Here is a 14,286-nt window from a genome sequence, read left to right as displayed (position 1 = left end):
ATCCTTAAGTTTTATTTGTAGGTTGCTAATGCTTGCTGTTGGTTATAGTTAACACTGCCGAGCCTTTTTGAACTTTTCTTTGAAGTTATACAAGAGTTTTTGGCATGACGTGACGCATTTTTTTGGTACTTCTCTCAGAAAAGTTATGTTTAAGTTTGTGTAGGTTCATTTACATAGATGGCGGGCCGGCAGCCGTGAACTCATATCGCTCAAGGTCGCTGGCATTTAGCGTCGCCTTAAAAAGAATTTTCATACTAATCCAAATATCATGTTTAGTATTATTCGTATGTAATAGGTATAATTTCAGTATTTTTGTTTAATAATAATTGAATCGCGAAAAAGATGAGATGTATCATGTAGCGCATCCATTTTATTTATTTATTTAGATTTAATAGATTGGGTTTAGTAATCAAATTCAGGACAGTATTAATATGTACTTTGAGTACGTATGCTAGTTATGAGTGTATATGTCGTAGGTATATTATCAAAGCCGTGATATTTCACAGTTTAACTAGTGATATTTTAATAAAACGGTAGATTGCCACTCGATTTCACTACAATTTAATGGCCTGGTTAAAACAATAATAACAAATAAAAACAATAATAGTAAAAAATGAAGCGTGTAGGTGATTGTCCATCTGAAATTATTGTTGAAATAGAAGTGACCAAGGGCTGATTTGTGCTTATGCACTCGTCGACCGCTGCCGCGGCACGCTACACCCGACTCTTGCGTTGCAATTAACCGTGTTATTTTTTTGGGACCTACTAGTGAAGAAAGGCCAATTCGGTTAGATACCAATTAGTTGATTACTCTAATGCATCACTACAAAATGATGTCAATAAAATGAATACAAGAAACAGACCAATCAGAGACTGCCTCATAAACTAACGACCAGTAAAACTGTCACAATATCATTGCCTTACAATATCACTATAGTGTACCCGTGGCAGTACAATGTCACTTAAACCAGGCCGTTAAGATTTTTTATCTACACCCATGCTTTAAATCCTCTATTAAAGATTCTTAAACAGTTAGCTTATTGCCAACATTAAAACACCCAATGTTCTAATAACCATTACATCACCCAAAAGAGTGTTGTAATGGTGTACTGAATTTCATAACAACACTCCTATGTTTTTTTTTATCCCTTCATGCGCAAAGAGTTTCAACATACAGCCACATTCTTATTGCTCGAGGCGTGGTATCTGTATGAATTTCAAAAAAAGAACATTGTCGTTTACGCGCGCTCCACACTCCCAGAACGTCGCATTCCGTAAAAAAAAGTAGGTTATTCGAATCCCCGCCATTTTTCTTCGATATTTTTTTTGTTTTGTTTACAAAAAATGAGCGATTCATTTTAAACGCTGCAAAAGAACATTATATTCGAGTGAATTTTGACTATTGCACTATACAAAATGTAAATTACTACTAAAATAAATAATTGTTTCTTAATACTTATTTTATTTGTATATAATCAGTAACGAATGATATTAGGTTACTACTAGGACTGGTGTTTTAATGTTAGAAGTAAGCTAACTGTTCCAGAATCTTTTAGAGGATTCATATTCTGGGTGTAGATAAAGTCTTGTATGCAACTGTTGATAATTAGGTATTAAAACACTCATGTGATACTATTATCACACTCGGCTTCGCCACGTGAGATAAATCCACATTCGTGTTTTAATACCCCTTTTTACACAACAGTTGCATAAATAACTATTATAATAATCTTAATATATATAAATTACGTGACACGTTGTTTGTCCGCGATGGACTCCTAAACTAATGAACGGATTTTAATGGGGATTACTTCATCAAGTGCAGTTTAGTCCAACTTGAGAGATAGGAGAGTTTTTATTCCGAATTGGGACATATTATTATTATTTTTATTTTTAATATTTGTTTTGTATGGACCTATTTTCTCTGAGAGAATTTAATGACGCACGGTTTGACAGTTCCGCTGTGAAACAATTTCATTATAACAACAGGGAGCATATTTTACGAAATTTTTCTTGATGTTTTGAAATATTATTGGCAAATTCCTATAAAACAGTATTTTTTTTATTATCTACAGAACAACGTCTGTCGAGTCAGCTAGTAAGTTATAATATTTATGCATTTGTGGCACTCAAACAGTGCTAATATGAATGTATTTTCCAAAATTCCATCCGCAAGAGTTTTTTTATTATTATTAACAGAACAACGTCTGTCGGGTCAACTAGTTTACAATATTTGTTTTGTATGGACCTATTTTCTCTGAGAGAATTTAATGGCGCACGGTTTGACAGTTCCGCTGTGAAACAATTTCATTATAACAACAGGGAGCATATTTTACGAAATAATTCTTGATGTTTTGAAATATTATTGGCAAATTCCTATAAAACAGTATTTTTTTTATTATCTACAGAACAACGTCTGTCGAGTCAGCTAGTAAGTTATAATATTTATGCATTTGTGGCACTCAAACAGTGCTAATATGAACATAATGTTTGCCCATGGTCACTGTGAGATTCAATCAACTCAGTCAAATCATCTTAATCACACCTACTGTGTAAAAGAAACAAAAACTTTTTCTCAATGTACATTCAAAATTCCGATACAGGAATTACTCTCCATTGTTACCGAAATTTATGAAAGGTATCTAATATATGAGTATTATCTAATAATTGCCACTAAATTACCACGGTTATCAACCTATTAATATATTATTTATTAAATCTACGGCCTACTAACAAAGATTAAAGTTATCATTGTTATTAGGCAGTAGATAGAGAGTAATATAATCAGGCATATGATTATATCACTTATATCATTAATAATATAAGCCAATATTGCTATTAAATACGACTAACGTTATTATTAATTGTTAAACTGTTATTTAAGCATCTCTATTGAATTGTTTTACTTAGCAACAATAATTCTATGCAATTATTGTTATATTTTTAGCAATTAACTAGTTAGTTAATGACTAAGTTTAGTTTATTACCCCATTATGGTCGGAACCATATTACATATTGATGTACAATATACACACTTTTGCATTATAGCTGTCAATTTTTAGGGTTCCGTAGCCTAATGGCAAAAACCCTTATAGATTTGTCATGTCTGTCTGTCTGTCCTTGTATGTCACAGCCACTTTATTTTCGAAATTATAATATGTAGTTTGCGCGAGAACCACTTGTGTGTCTCAAGTTTTTCACTTCCAAAGTGGTTAAATGTGTCCCCCTCCCCTGTAACATCTAAAATAAGAGAATGATAAAATAAAAAAATTATATATGGTTTGAACGAGATCTAGTAAGTAGTTTTTATTTTAATACGTATAAATAATGAGAGCTCATTTTTACTGTATGTTTTTGAGCAAAGATTTTTTGCCTTTTCCATTTTAATTATTTAATACCATTTTTAAATAACTTTTATATTATGTTACTTGCTGCTACGGAAGCCTGACTCGCCTGAGGCGAATCTGACTCGCAATTGGCCGCTTTTTTAATGGTTATTATCTTATTATACAAAATCAAAAAGAAACAGTCTAAATTCATAATCCACTCTTCTCAACGATCATATAATATATTGCGTACCTTCTTATTTTTAGCAGCTTTGCTTATGTTATCTTAATATGGTAAGTATTAATAAATTTTATTAACTAATTGATCTTAATCATAAAAAAATTAATTCAAAAATAAAAATACATAATTCACCCAAATAAATCAATTTTCCATAACATCATTTCGGAACATCCTGTAAATAATCTAGTAGCCGCGAGCTATCGTAGGCACTGACACCTACTACTTCTACGCCGGGCCATAGCCGTGTAGGTGAATAGCGCCCAGGCCACGTAAGACTAAGGGTGATTAAAATTTTGTTTTCTAAATGTATAATTTCTTTGAATTGAAAATTTCAATTATTAACTTTAACTTTTAGAAACATTTTATGTTGTTTTCTTGAGAAATTATCTAGTAGATAATGAGCATTATCCTATCTAAAACTGCAAAATAACGGTCAAATATGGCAGTGATTATCATGTTATGTCAAAAGATAAACATTAAAGTTACTTATGATCTAAATGTCCCAAAAATAATAATAATTAATGTCAAAATTTCTCCATCTACCACCACTTTTTTATGACGGATATTAACGTTTATAATATCTCATTAAGCAACGTATTTCTTTATAAACTGTTTCAAATCTGTAGCGTATTATCTTATTACAGTTATTTAATAATCAAAAGTCATTATTTTTACTTAGCTCAAAGCCGAATTTCAGTAATGAATAAATTTTTGACAAACAAAAAAGAACATCGTGTATAAATTTCGCGACGAAACACAAAAGAACTTAACGTATAATAGTGTAATGGTGTCTGTAAGCAACAATTATACATACAAAGATGTAATGTTGTGTTTCACACTTTTGGTATGCGTGTGAGATGATATAAACTAGCTGACCCGACAGACGTTGTTCTGTTCATAGTAAAAAGAAGTCTTGCGGATGAAATTTTAGAAAATCCGTTCTTAGCTGACCTCTACTCGGTGAAAAGAATATTCTTACCACATTTCTAGTCTTTAGCTCTAATGGTTCCAGAGATATCGTGATGAGTGACTATATACGTGGAAATCTCTGATATCTTATATTAAAATGACATTTTATTATGTTTTATTTCACCTTACTAACAGTCAGTAAAGCGTTACCAGTGGGAGGCTCCTTTGCACAGGATGCCAGCTAGTTTATGGGTACCACAACGGCGCCTATTTTTGCCGTGAAGTAGTAATGTGTAAACATTATTGTGTTTTGGTCTGAAGGGCACCGTAGCTTGTGAAATTACTGGGCAAATGAGATTTAACATTTTATTTCTCAAGCGCAATTGTAGCGCCGCTCAGAATTTTTGGGTTTTTCAAGAATCACTGAGCGGCACTGAAATGTAATTGGCAAGGCGTATCAATTACCATCAGCTGAACGTCCTGCTCGTCTTGTTCCTTATTTTCATAAAAATAAAAAAAATCTGTAAAGCTGTCATGACACATGACACAAACATTAATTAAAAATACAAAGAAAGCTTATAATTATTTGAAACCGTAAAATATATAGATAAAAGGGATTCAGCCTCTATCAAGTGACGGTTAAGAGCCAACAACAACAGCTACAAAATCGTACAAGTCTTATAGTATAGAAATAGGAATTAAAAAAATATATTTTTATCTACAGATGGTGGCGGCAGACGAAACCACGGCAGTTCCTGGGCAGATTGAATCATCTGGAACGTTCGGCAAACTACGACAGACTCTGTCGTCCTCCTTACTCACAGCACAAGATAAAGGTGACTATGAAATATTTTAACATTTAATCTTTCAAGAGCTTCTAGTTTTAATGGGAATGTAACCACTGAGAAGAAGTTGCAAGAAACTTATTGCCACTATTTTAAATCAATATTTACAGCTTCATCATTATGCAAATTATTTTAAATACAATCTATGTCAAGCGATACAATAAAAACACTCAAACCTCATAACTTCACCAGTTAGTTAAAAAAAAAAAACACTACAGTTTATTGATTACACAAGATGCATCACAGACAGTACTACGGTATTATGGGAGCATTATATCAACATTATGAAAATATATTATAACATCAAAAGGGATGTTTTATAATAAAATTTTAATACCACCTGCTAAATATTCACAAATAAACAAACATCTAAATAATTACTGTAAAATTAAATAGAAAATGTTACAAAACTAATAGACTCAAATTGTAAAGCTTCTAAGAATAAATTACGAATAATGTCACAATAACTAAAATTAAAACAGTAATCGGGCAGAAGCAGTAGTGTGTCGACCCTCTCCTCCTGACACTTTCTACAATATAACTTACAACTTGAACCAGAGTTCCTTTTGACAGGATCACCCCACCTCCACAAGCAGTGCCCGGTCATGAAGCATATACCATCAACACCCTCGACCATATTAGGTAACGAAACGTCCCGCTCCAAGACGATACCGGAGTATTTGCGCATAGAAGAAAACGAGATAGCTGACTTGCTAGTTACAGACGGGATCTCTTATCTGATGATTCTGATGTAATCAAGACAACTTTGTAGCAGCTATCTCTAGACCTGGTTATCAAAACTACTTCTAGGCAGCGAAGGCATGCTTAAACTATGCATAGATATGGTTAGTGAATGGTTAGTGACCCTGACTACTAAGCTAGAGGTCCATACAATAAGAGTTGATGCTATCAATTAACTTGTAAACTAGGATATTCTTTAATTAACGCCGAGTGTTATACATTTATTTAAATAAAATACTTTTTAACAGATTAAAACACTTGTTATTGTAACTGCATTTTAATTAGAATTGTAGCGGGAGGACTCTGAAAATGTGAACCTGCAAACGTCAGGTGAAATAAATAATAATAAAATTGTAACATCTATGCAAAAAACGAATTTTAAAAGTTCTAAAAGTATTTTATTAAGTCACTTGTAATACCGGAGAGCTACTTTGTGGAAACAACTCCTGACTGCAGTATTCTTGAACTGAACGATAGTATATTCTCAATATTATTTTTGCCAGAAACTGTCATAACCATAATGTTAACACCAGGAACAGACATAAACTGATGATGCCTACTACTCGGCTAAGTCGAGTTAGTAAGTCTTTTGTGGGGCGATGTATATGCTTTTACAACAAGATCCCAGAAAATGTTCAAAACAAAAGTATTACGTTATTCAAAAGAATTGTTAAAAAACGTTTGTGTGGTAAAGGTAACTATAACATAAATGCCTTTCTTATTGATACCACAGATTGGGAATGGAGTGACCGCCCTCTGGCTATTAAATAATAAGTTTAATTGTACAATATTACTTTGTAAACATATTTATTCGATGAAAAAAAAGCCCGCTGAGTTTGTTGCGCCCATTCTTCTCAGGTCTGAGGCATCATTTTGGAATGGGTGGTAGTTTTTTGACTTTCAATAAGTGATGTCACATCCTATTCTGAATAAATATATTTGAATTGGAATAGAACAGAGATCAGTACATTTTTACTTCAATAATAACTAATCTCTTAAACTTCTGGTATTGACAGACATTGAGGCCAGGCCAGTTTGTCTTTTCAGTATACAAATGTTTTCAGTATAAAAGTATATTGAAATAAATATTAAATAAATTCTGGATCCCATATTATGATTCACCTCACATAATGAAATACTATGGCTCCTACTGTGACGCAAAATTTCGCAAGTATAACTTTGTTTACTAATAATTAACAACAAGTTTCTGTATATGGAATTATTTATCGGAGTTAGTTCTAACTTCTAATGTATAGAGAATTTTGTTCTAATGTTATGCTCCTAAAGTGGAATACATAACTAGCTTATATTTATTAATTAATAGAAAATGATATGAATTTGTGTGACAGATAATTTAAAAGTAATATTAAACACTTTTAATACATTATTATTCTCCAAACTATGCATAGTCTGAACTATGGGTACAAGACAAGGATGTATTTAATACACTTTACATATTATGTACTTAAACGTTGAAAACATATGAGTCGAAAATATATTCACCATATTATAAATGTTTGAACAATATGTTTATGTTTATGTGCATGATGTGTTCACCTGTAATTACAGGAACACGATTTTTGAAATTTATTTTACAATCTTATGAATAGTCTTGTGTATTCTGTGTTGGTGGACCTTGAATAAATAAATAAATTCGAACCCGGCACCTCTAGGTTGCCGGGTCGGAGTCGTAGTTATAGACATGTATACTTACACTTATCAGCCATCTTACTAATTATGTTTTATTTTTATTTATTTATTTATTTATTTACTAATAATCCAACAGCTTTATATACCATTACAATAGACTTACAAATAATTTTACAAATATGCCAATTTAGGATTAAGAATAATAGTTACAAAACTTTAATAGGTATACATCTGTTATTTAATGATAATATTATTACATACGTTAATAATAATATTATTTAAGAGGTGTGTGTGTGTGTATAGTGTAGGTGAGTGAGGGTGTAGGTGATTGAGTGTTTTCGTGTTTATGTTATACAATTTTATTGTCGTGTGTTTTAAGTATTGAGATTTCGTGTAAAAAGCGTTGCTTAGACGTCGCAAAAATGTCAGTACCTGCGTACTCGGTATTATATAAGTATGTTATACGTTTTAAAATATTGTTCTGGGCATAATTTGTAGTTACTTAGGGGACGTGAAACAAGGAAGTGTGACGGGTTCTGTAGTCCGGTACGCTTAGATATATAGATTCTAATAATTCCGAACAGTTTATAAGGTTATTCCATAACATATGGAGTAACAGTATATCGCTTTTTTTTCCGCCGTATAAACAGAGGTTCCATTCTAAAGCGTACACAGACATCGTCATGTCGTCGGTGTCGAAATGAGAGTAATCCTTGAAGCTGAATCTGATAAACTTCTTCTGTATAGACTCAATTTTGTTTATATGTACTGCATAGTGAGGTGACCAAATACATGATGCATAATCAAGGATACTCCTTACGTATGTTGAGTACAGAGTTTTTATGCATGTTATATTTGTAAAAGAACTGCATGTACGATACATGTAGATTTGATAAATCCGAGTCGTTTAAGAGCTCCATTAGTTATAATTTCAATGTGTTCAGACATAGTTAATTTAGAGTCCAGTATAACACCAAGATCCCGAACTGACTTTACTTCTTTTATTAAGAAGTCACCTATCTTGTACGTAAATTTAATCGGACATATTTGCCTCGTGAATGTTAATTTTTGGCATTTGCTGCCATTTATACATATGCGATTCTTCGTGTAATATACTGCCAGATTATTCAAATCCTTTTGTATGAGATGACAGTCTGCAGTTGAATCAATGGCATAGTAAATTTTCTTATCATCTGCATACATCAAGAAACGTGCGTGTTTAAAACAGGTAAATATGTCAAATAAGTATGCGTTATACAGCAATGGTCCTAAAATAGATCCCTGTGGAGCTCCAGATAACGCATATATAAAATCACTTTTGGCACCACCCAGAACTACAGCCTGTCTTCTGTTTATTATGTAGGAGTAAAGCCATCTATGTAAATCACCTCTTATACCAAGCGCATATAATTTTTTTTGCAGAATAATGTGATCCATGCGGTAAAAGCCTTTTCAAAATCCGTATAGATAACATCCACCTGTTTTCCTTTACTCATTTTATCGACAGTGTAATTAACAAGAACAGACAAGTTTGTAACAGTAGAGCGCCTCTTCATGAAACCATGTTGTTCTGGTGGTATAAATTTATGTACGAGAGGTGTAATACGCTTCTGTATTACAATCTCGAAAATTTTTGCCATCGAGTTGAGGATTGATATAGGTCTGTAGTTAATGATCTGGTTTCGTTGTTCAGTTTTGTATATTGGCATAATGAGGGCCTCTTTCCATTTTTGCATGTTCAGATTATATTATAATGAAAAATATTAATTCAAAAATTTCTCAAGTCCGCAATTCTCATGGTATAATGATTTAAGAGAATAGAACTTTTTAACAACTTATAAGTCAACTAGCATTTAGCGCAAAGGTGAACCTTTACATTTATTTGAACTCTGTTATATAACTGAAAAAGAATTATCCGGTAAAATAGCGGATAATTTAAAGACACACAAGCGTTGTCGCCTAATTATCTTATCTATTGACTATCGCCGATGATGAAACCAGGATATTTTATATTCAAACATAAAGAAAAAGCCAATTAGCAGAATGAGTCGTGCCTTTCGAAGTAAAGTTTCGTTTGCCTACGCAAGTAAAGAATACTCGAAGCATTGGTAAGAAATTGGTTTCTTCGGGAAAGTCGGGAAAAATTATATTATTATTATCACACTACAGTAAATAGGTAGGTCTTAAGAGCGGGAAAAATTGTTACCTATTTTGGTAGGGAGGTCCTAAAAATTAAGAGTAATTAAAAAAAAATTATTAGCTCTCTATTGGGTTTGATCATCGACATTAAATAACGCTATATATAAAGTTTCATACAATAGATACAGTTAAAGGTTAACATTATAAACATCTGATGTAATCGCTTTCCTTCCATACATATTTGTACGATCCAAAAAGGATCGTACAAATATGAATATCAAATATAACTCTCACATGCCCCGAATTATTGTAGCAACCATTTCACGTTGTTGTAAGAAGCTTTCTCTCTGTACCTGTTTTATTTACTCATGTGATATAAGTATGTACTTGAACAGAGTTTTCGCAGCAAAGTAGTCCTTTGTCACGAAAACGCTTCCTAACATTCCGCGAAGGTAATGTTACCTACATTACCTTCGCGGAGGCTATTGAACACTTTCCTTAGGGATATCAGGAATATCCAGGAATATATTCTGAGAACAGATCCTTAACACAAAACTTCCAAATAATGCAAACGTGTGTTAAAGGGTGGAATACGATAAATTTATCATTAACATAATATTTGGTTTAATAATAATGTAATAATGATAATATAGAAAATTACAGTTTCACTTAAGTACTAAGCGTGTCCGTCTTTATGTTCATTATTTAAAAAAATATATATATATACTAGCTGACCCGACAGACGTTGTTCTGTATATAATAAATAAAATAATGTTTTTATATGAATTTGTCAATAATATATCATAACATCAAAAATTACTTCGTAAAATATGCACCATGCTGTAATGGAATTGTTTCACAGCAGAACTGTCAAACCGTGCGTCAACAAATTCTTTTATAGACATTATGTATGGACACATCAAAGGAAAAACAAATTTGTTATTTTTATTTAAATCCGATGATTTTCATGTTTATTCAAACCTTTTAAACCTTCCCTGGACTTCCACAAATAATTCAAGACCAAAATTAGCCAAATGGGTCCTGCCGTTCTCGAGTATTAGCGAGACTAACGAACAGCAATTAATTAATTAATTAATTAATAGTAGGTAATTAACGTACTCCTCGTTCGGGCAATTGTTAACGGAGCTTGCTAGTACTATAACAAAGAACACGAAGTGAAGTAAGTTGGGGAAGGTTTAATGCGAGTGAAACAAGTCATCAACAGCCTATTATAATTATGATTTGGAGATTGAAATGCACTTAAATCCTAGGATCTATTGTGCAACATCTACAGCCTAGTGAAACTCTCTAAGAAAAAGCGAGTGTATGAAACGTGTAGTCTTGGATATAGTGACAGATGACGGCTTTAATCATGTACAAAACAGAGATAGCCGAAATTCACTACGTTTCTTTCAAACTTTCAAACTTAGCCGTATTATACTTCGTCGCCAATCGCAGTACTGTGATTACTACTATTTCAAACTTATGTCAAATGACTGCACGTTTCATAATAAACTTAATTTTTACTTAGGCAGTCCTGCCTCTTATTACGTAGTATTTACTTCCTCTTTGGTCATCTAAGTACCCGAGAACCGTGCTATAATGAGTTCGGTAATCTCAACTTTCTCCTCTGGGAGACGGTAATGGTTATGTGTTTGTAATAATAAAATGTATTTCCACATTCAATCTCAAATTTCACTCGAATGTTTAATCAATGTATACGGGAACGCTTTTCCATGTAGTCGTAATTCCTCGCTCCAACGGGTGCAACACAACAGAACTCAGTTCCCTGTGAACAATAACCGTATATCAAGCTCGATATTTTCATTTGTCTCACCTTTTGTGTAACACGTGTTAGATCTGATTGAGACCCGCCACTCAATGAGGTTGTCTTATAAATGAAATGTAATTAATATACGGTTCTCGTAACTATCATAATAATTTTATTCTTATACGATTATTTTTCTCTGTAGTTTCGTAGTAATAAAGTTTTCGAAGGTTTGAGGGTTCCATTAAAGAAGGATAAAAGAATTCCTATACCAGTGGGAGGCTCCTTTGCACAGGAAGCCGGCTAGATCATGGGTACCACAACGGCGGCTATTCCTGCCGTGAAGCAGTAATGTGTAATTATTACTGTGTTTCGGTCTGAAGGGCGCCGTAGCTAGTGAAATTACTGGGCAAATGAGACTTAACATCTTATGTCTCAAGGTGACGAGCGCCATTGTAGTGGCGCTCAGAATTTTTGGGTTTTTCAAGAATCCTGTACGACATTTCATTTTAATGGGTAGGGCGTATCAATTACCATCAACTAAACGTTCTGCTCATCTCGGCCTTTATTTTCATAAAAATATATAAACAATAAGAACCCTATTGCTAACCCCCTTATTTGTAACTAGTGAGCGCCCACTACTCTCTTCGCGTTCATTTTATTTTTTTGTGTGAAAACCGATGTAAATGAAACAAACACAAATTGTTACGTGGACATTGCTAAAATCCCTTTATTTATTTAAATCGGCTACAAATATGAAGTAAAACATGCACGATATCATTACATGACACAATCATGCTGAAAAATATTTTAATGTATCGCTTACGATTTATAATTCGTTTTAGTTCGTAGCAAGTACTAGCGTAGCGCCGTAGCACAAAATTGTAGCCGCTTCTAATATTATTTATAACAGTTTATAGATTTAATAATAAGAATATATCTAGTTTACTATTATAATTCCAAGGTATTTGTATTGTGTGTTTATATGTGAATAGATTTTTTTTGTGAATATTTAGATATTTTGTGTCTGATCATGTGAGCGCAGCATTTGCTACCTCGTGCAGGATGTAGGCACTAACGCCTCCGACAGATATTACATTAGTAACTAATTTATTTTATTTGTTTTTATAATAGGTTGCGTTTTTCCTGCAATGCTATCAATACAAATTGAAAATGCTTGAGCACTTGACGTAACACATCCTATATATATTTGGAACAATGGAATTAAAACTATGAGAAAATCTGGTTAGTTATATATTTTTACTAACACATTTCATAAGAATGTAGTAGTAATGTTTCATGTCATAAATACCTCATTTCGTAGATAACAACCTAATAAATGCAGGCTTGCAAATTAATGATGTACCGCGAGTCGCCGACTCTTAGCGTTGTGTTTGAAATGTCGGAGTTATATTAAACTCTGCACAGTCTACGTCGGCCAGAATATTTAACTGAAGGTATTATGAAACTCAGCAAAAACGTTCAGTATTTGATAGACTCGATCAGGAATTTGCGAACATTTCTCAATATTGGAGCGAATATTCAGCTAGAATTTTTGAGGGCGTTCATTGCTAGCGGATTCCTAAAATTGTTCATATCTCCACATATTTGAATTCACTTTCATTTATTTTTTCAAATATACTAGCTGACTCGACAGTCATTGTTATGCACGGATATTGTGTTACAGATTAAAAGACTTGTATGTTCTGTTATGAATTTGGTCATAATCTATCGCTTACATAATCGGCATTTATTTTCTCGAAATTGATTCCTTTAGAATTATTTTTGATGTCATTACTAATATTCTAGATACTACTACCGCTTAGGAAGCAAATAGCGCTCTGAGAAAGAAGAAGCAGAGCAAGAAACTCTCCCAGCATTTTTTGCGCTCTTTTTGTCAAAAGCATACAACAAATAAAAAATGAAACATAAATATTACAATGATCATTGTATTTATTAAATATAGTGCCTTCGATGAAAAACTATAAAATTAATAATTTTTGTAATTGATATTTTATTAAATAGCCAACCATAGCTATGATTTGGTGTTTATTGTATGAATTAAAAAAAAAATGAAATAGCAGTGGAATAAATTGTTCCCAATAGTTTCAGCCTAGTTCGTTCATGTAATTCATGGACGAACAATGATAAAAATTACTCATACGTTTCATATTCAACTCAATTTAAACACGGGCAAAGTACCTTATCATGAATCAATAGAACTTGAAGAAATACAAATATAATAAATCTACAGTACCCGGTAGCGATTATTTACGCAATGTTATGACTATAACCTAATTAATTAAACATTCAGTATGCCGTGCTCTCTACCCTCAGGTGGTCGACTGAATTGTTTGCATTGCGACATACAGGTATTGAGAGTCCTGAATAGAGACCGCAGGTTATTCAAATCTCAGACTGCCTTGACCGGACTTAGTTTGTGGATCTTTGTAAAGCTTCTAGTTAAGTTGATCACCTAACTTCAAGTTATATTATACATTCTACGTGAGTCGATATCTCTATAAACCTTCGTTATAACAAATTTATGTCTGCAAGAGTAGTACTAAAAAGCTAATGCATTATTTGTTATGTAATAATATTTTCATTTACTTCTGCAATAATAAAACCGGCATTCACAACGACATCCTTTAAACTGAATCAAAAAAC

General features: G+C 32.7%; 1 protein-coding gene across 1 annotated transcript in view; it reads left to right on the top strand.

Moving 5' to 3' along the window:
* LOC126970134 (uncharacterized) overlaps positions 1 to 14,286 on the top strand; it is a 234,544-nt gene that overhangs the window by 198,808 nt on the left and 21,450 nt on the right. Inside the window, exon 4 of the mRNA XM_050815872.1 lies at positions 5,201 to 5,312. Coding sequence (XP_050671829.1) covers positions 5,201 to 5,312 — 112 coding nt within the window. The remainder of the gene's footprint in view (positions 1 to 5,200; positions 5,313 to 14,286) is intronic.

Source organism: Leptidea sinapis, chromosome 20, assembly GCF_905404315.1.
Source record: "Leptidea sinapis chromosome 20, ilLepSina1.1, whole genome shotgun sequence".
In the NCBI taxonomy this organism is placed as follows: Eukaryota; Metazoa; Arthropoda; class Insecta; order Lepidoptera; family Pieridae; genus Leptidea; species Leptidea sinapis.
This window is presented reverse-complemented; position numbering and strand designations above follow the sequence as displayed.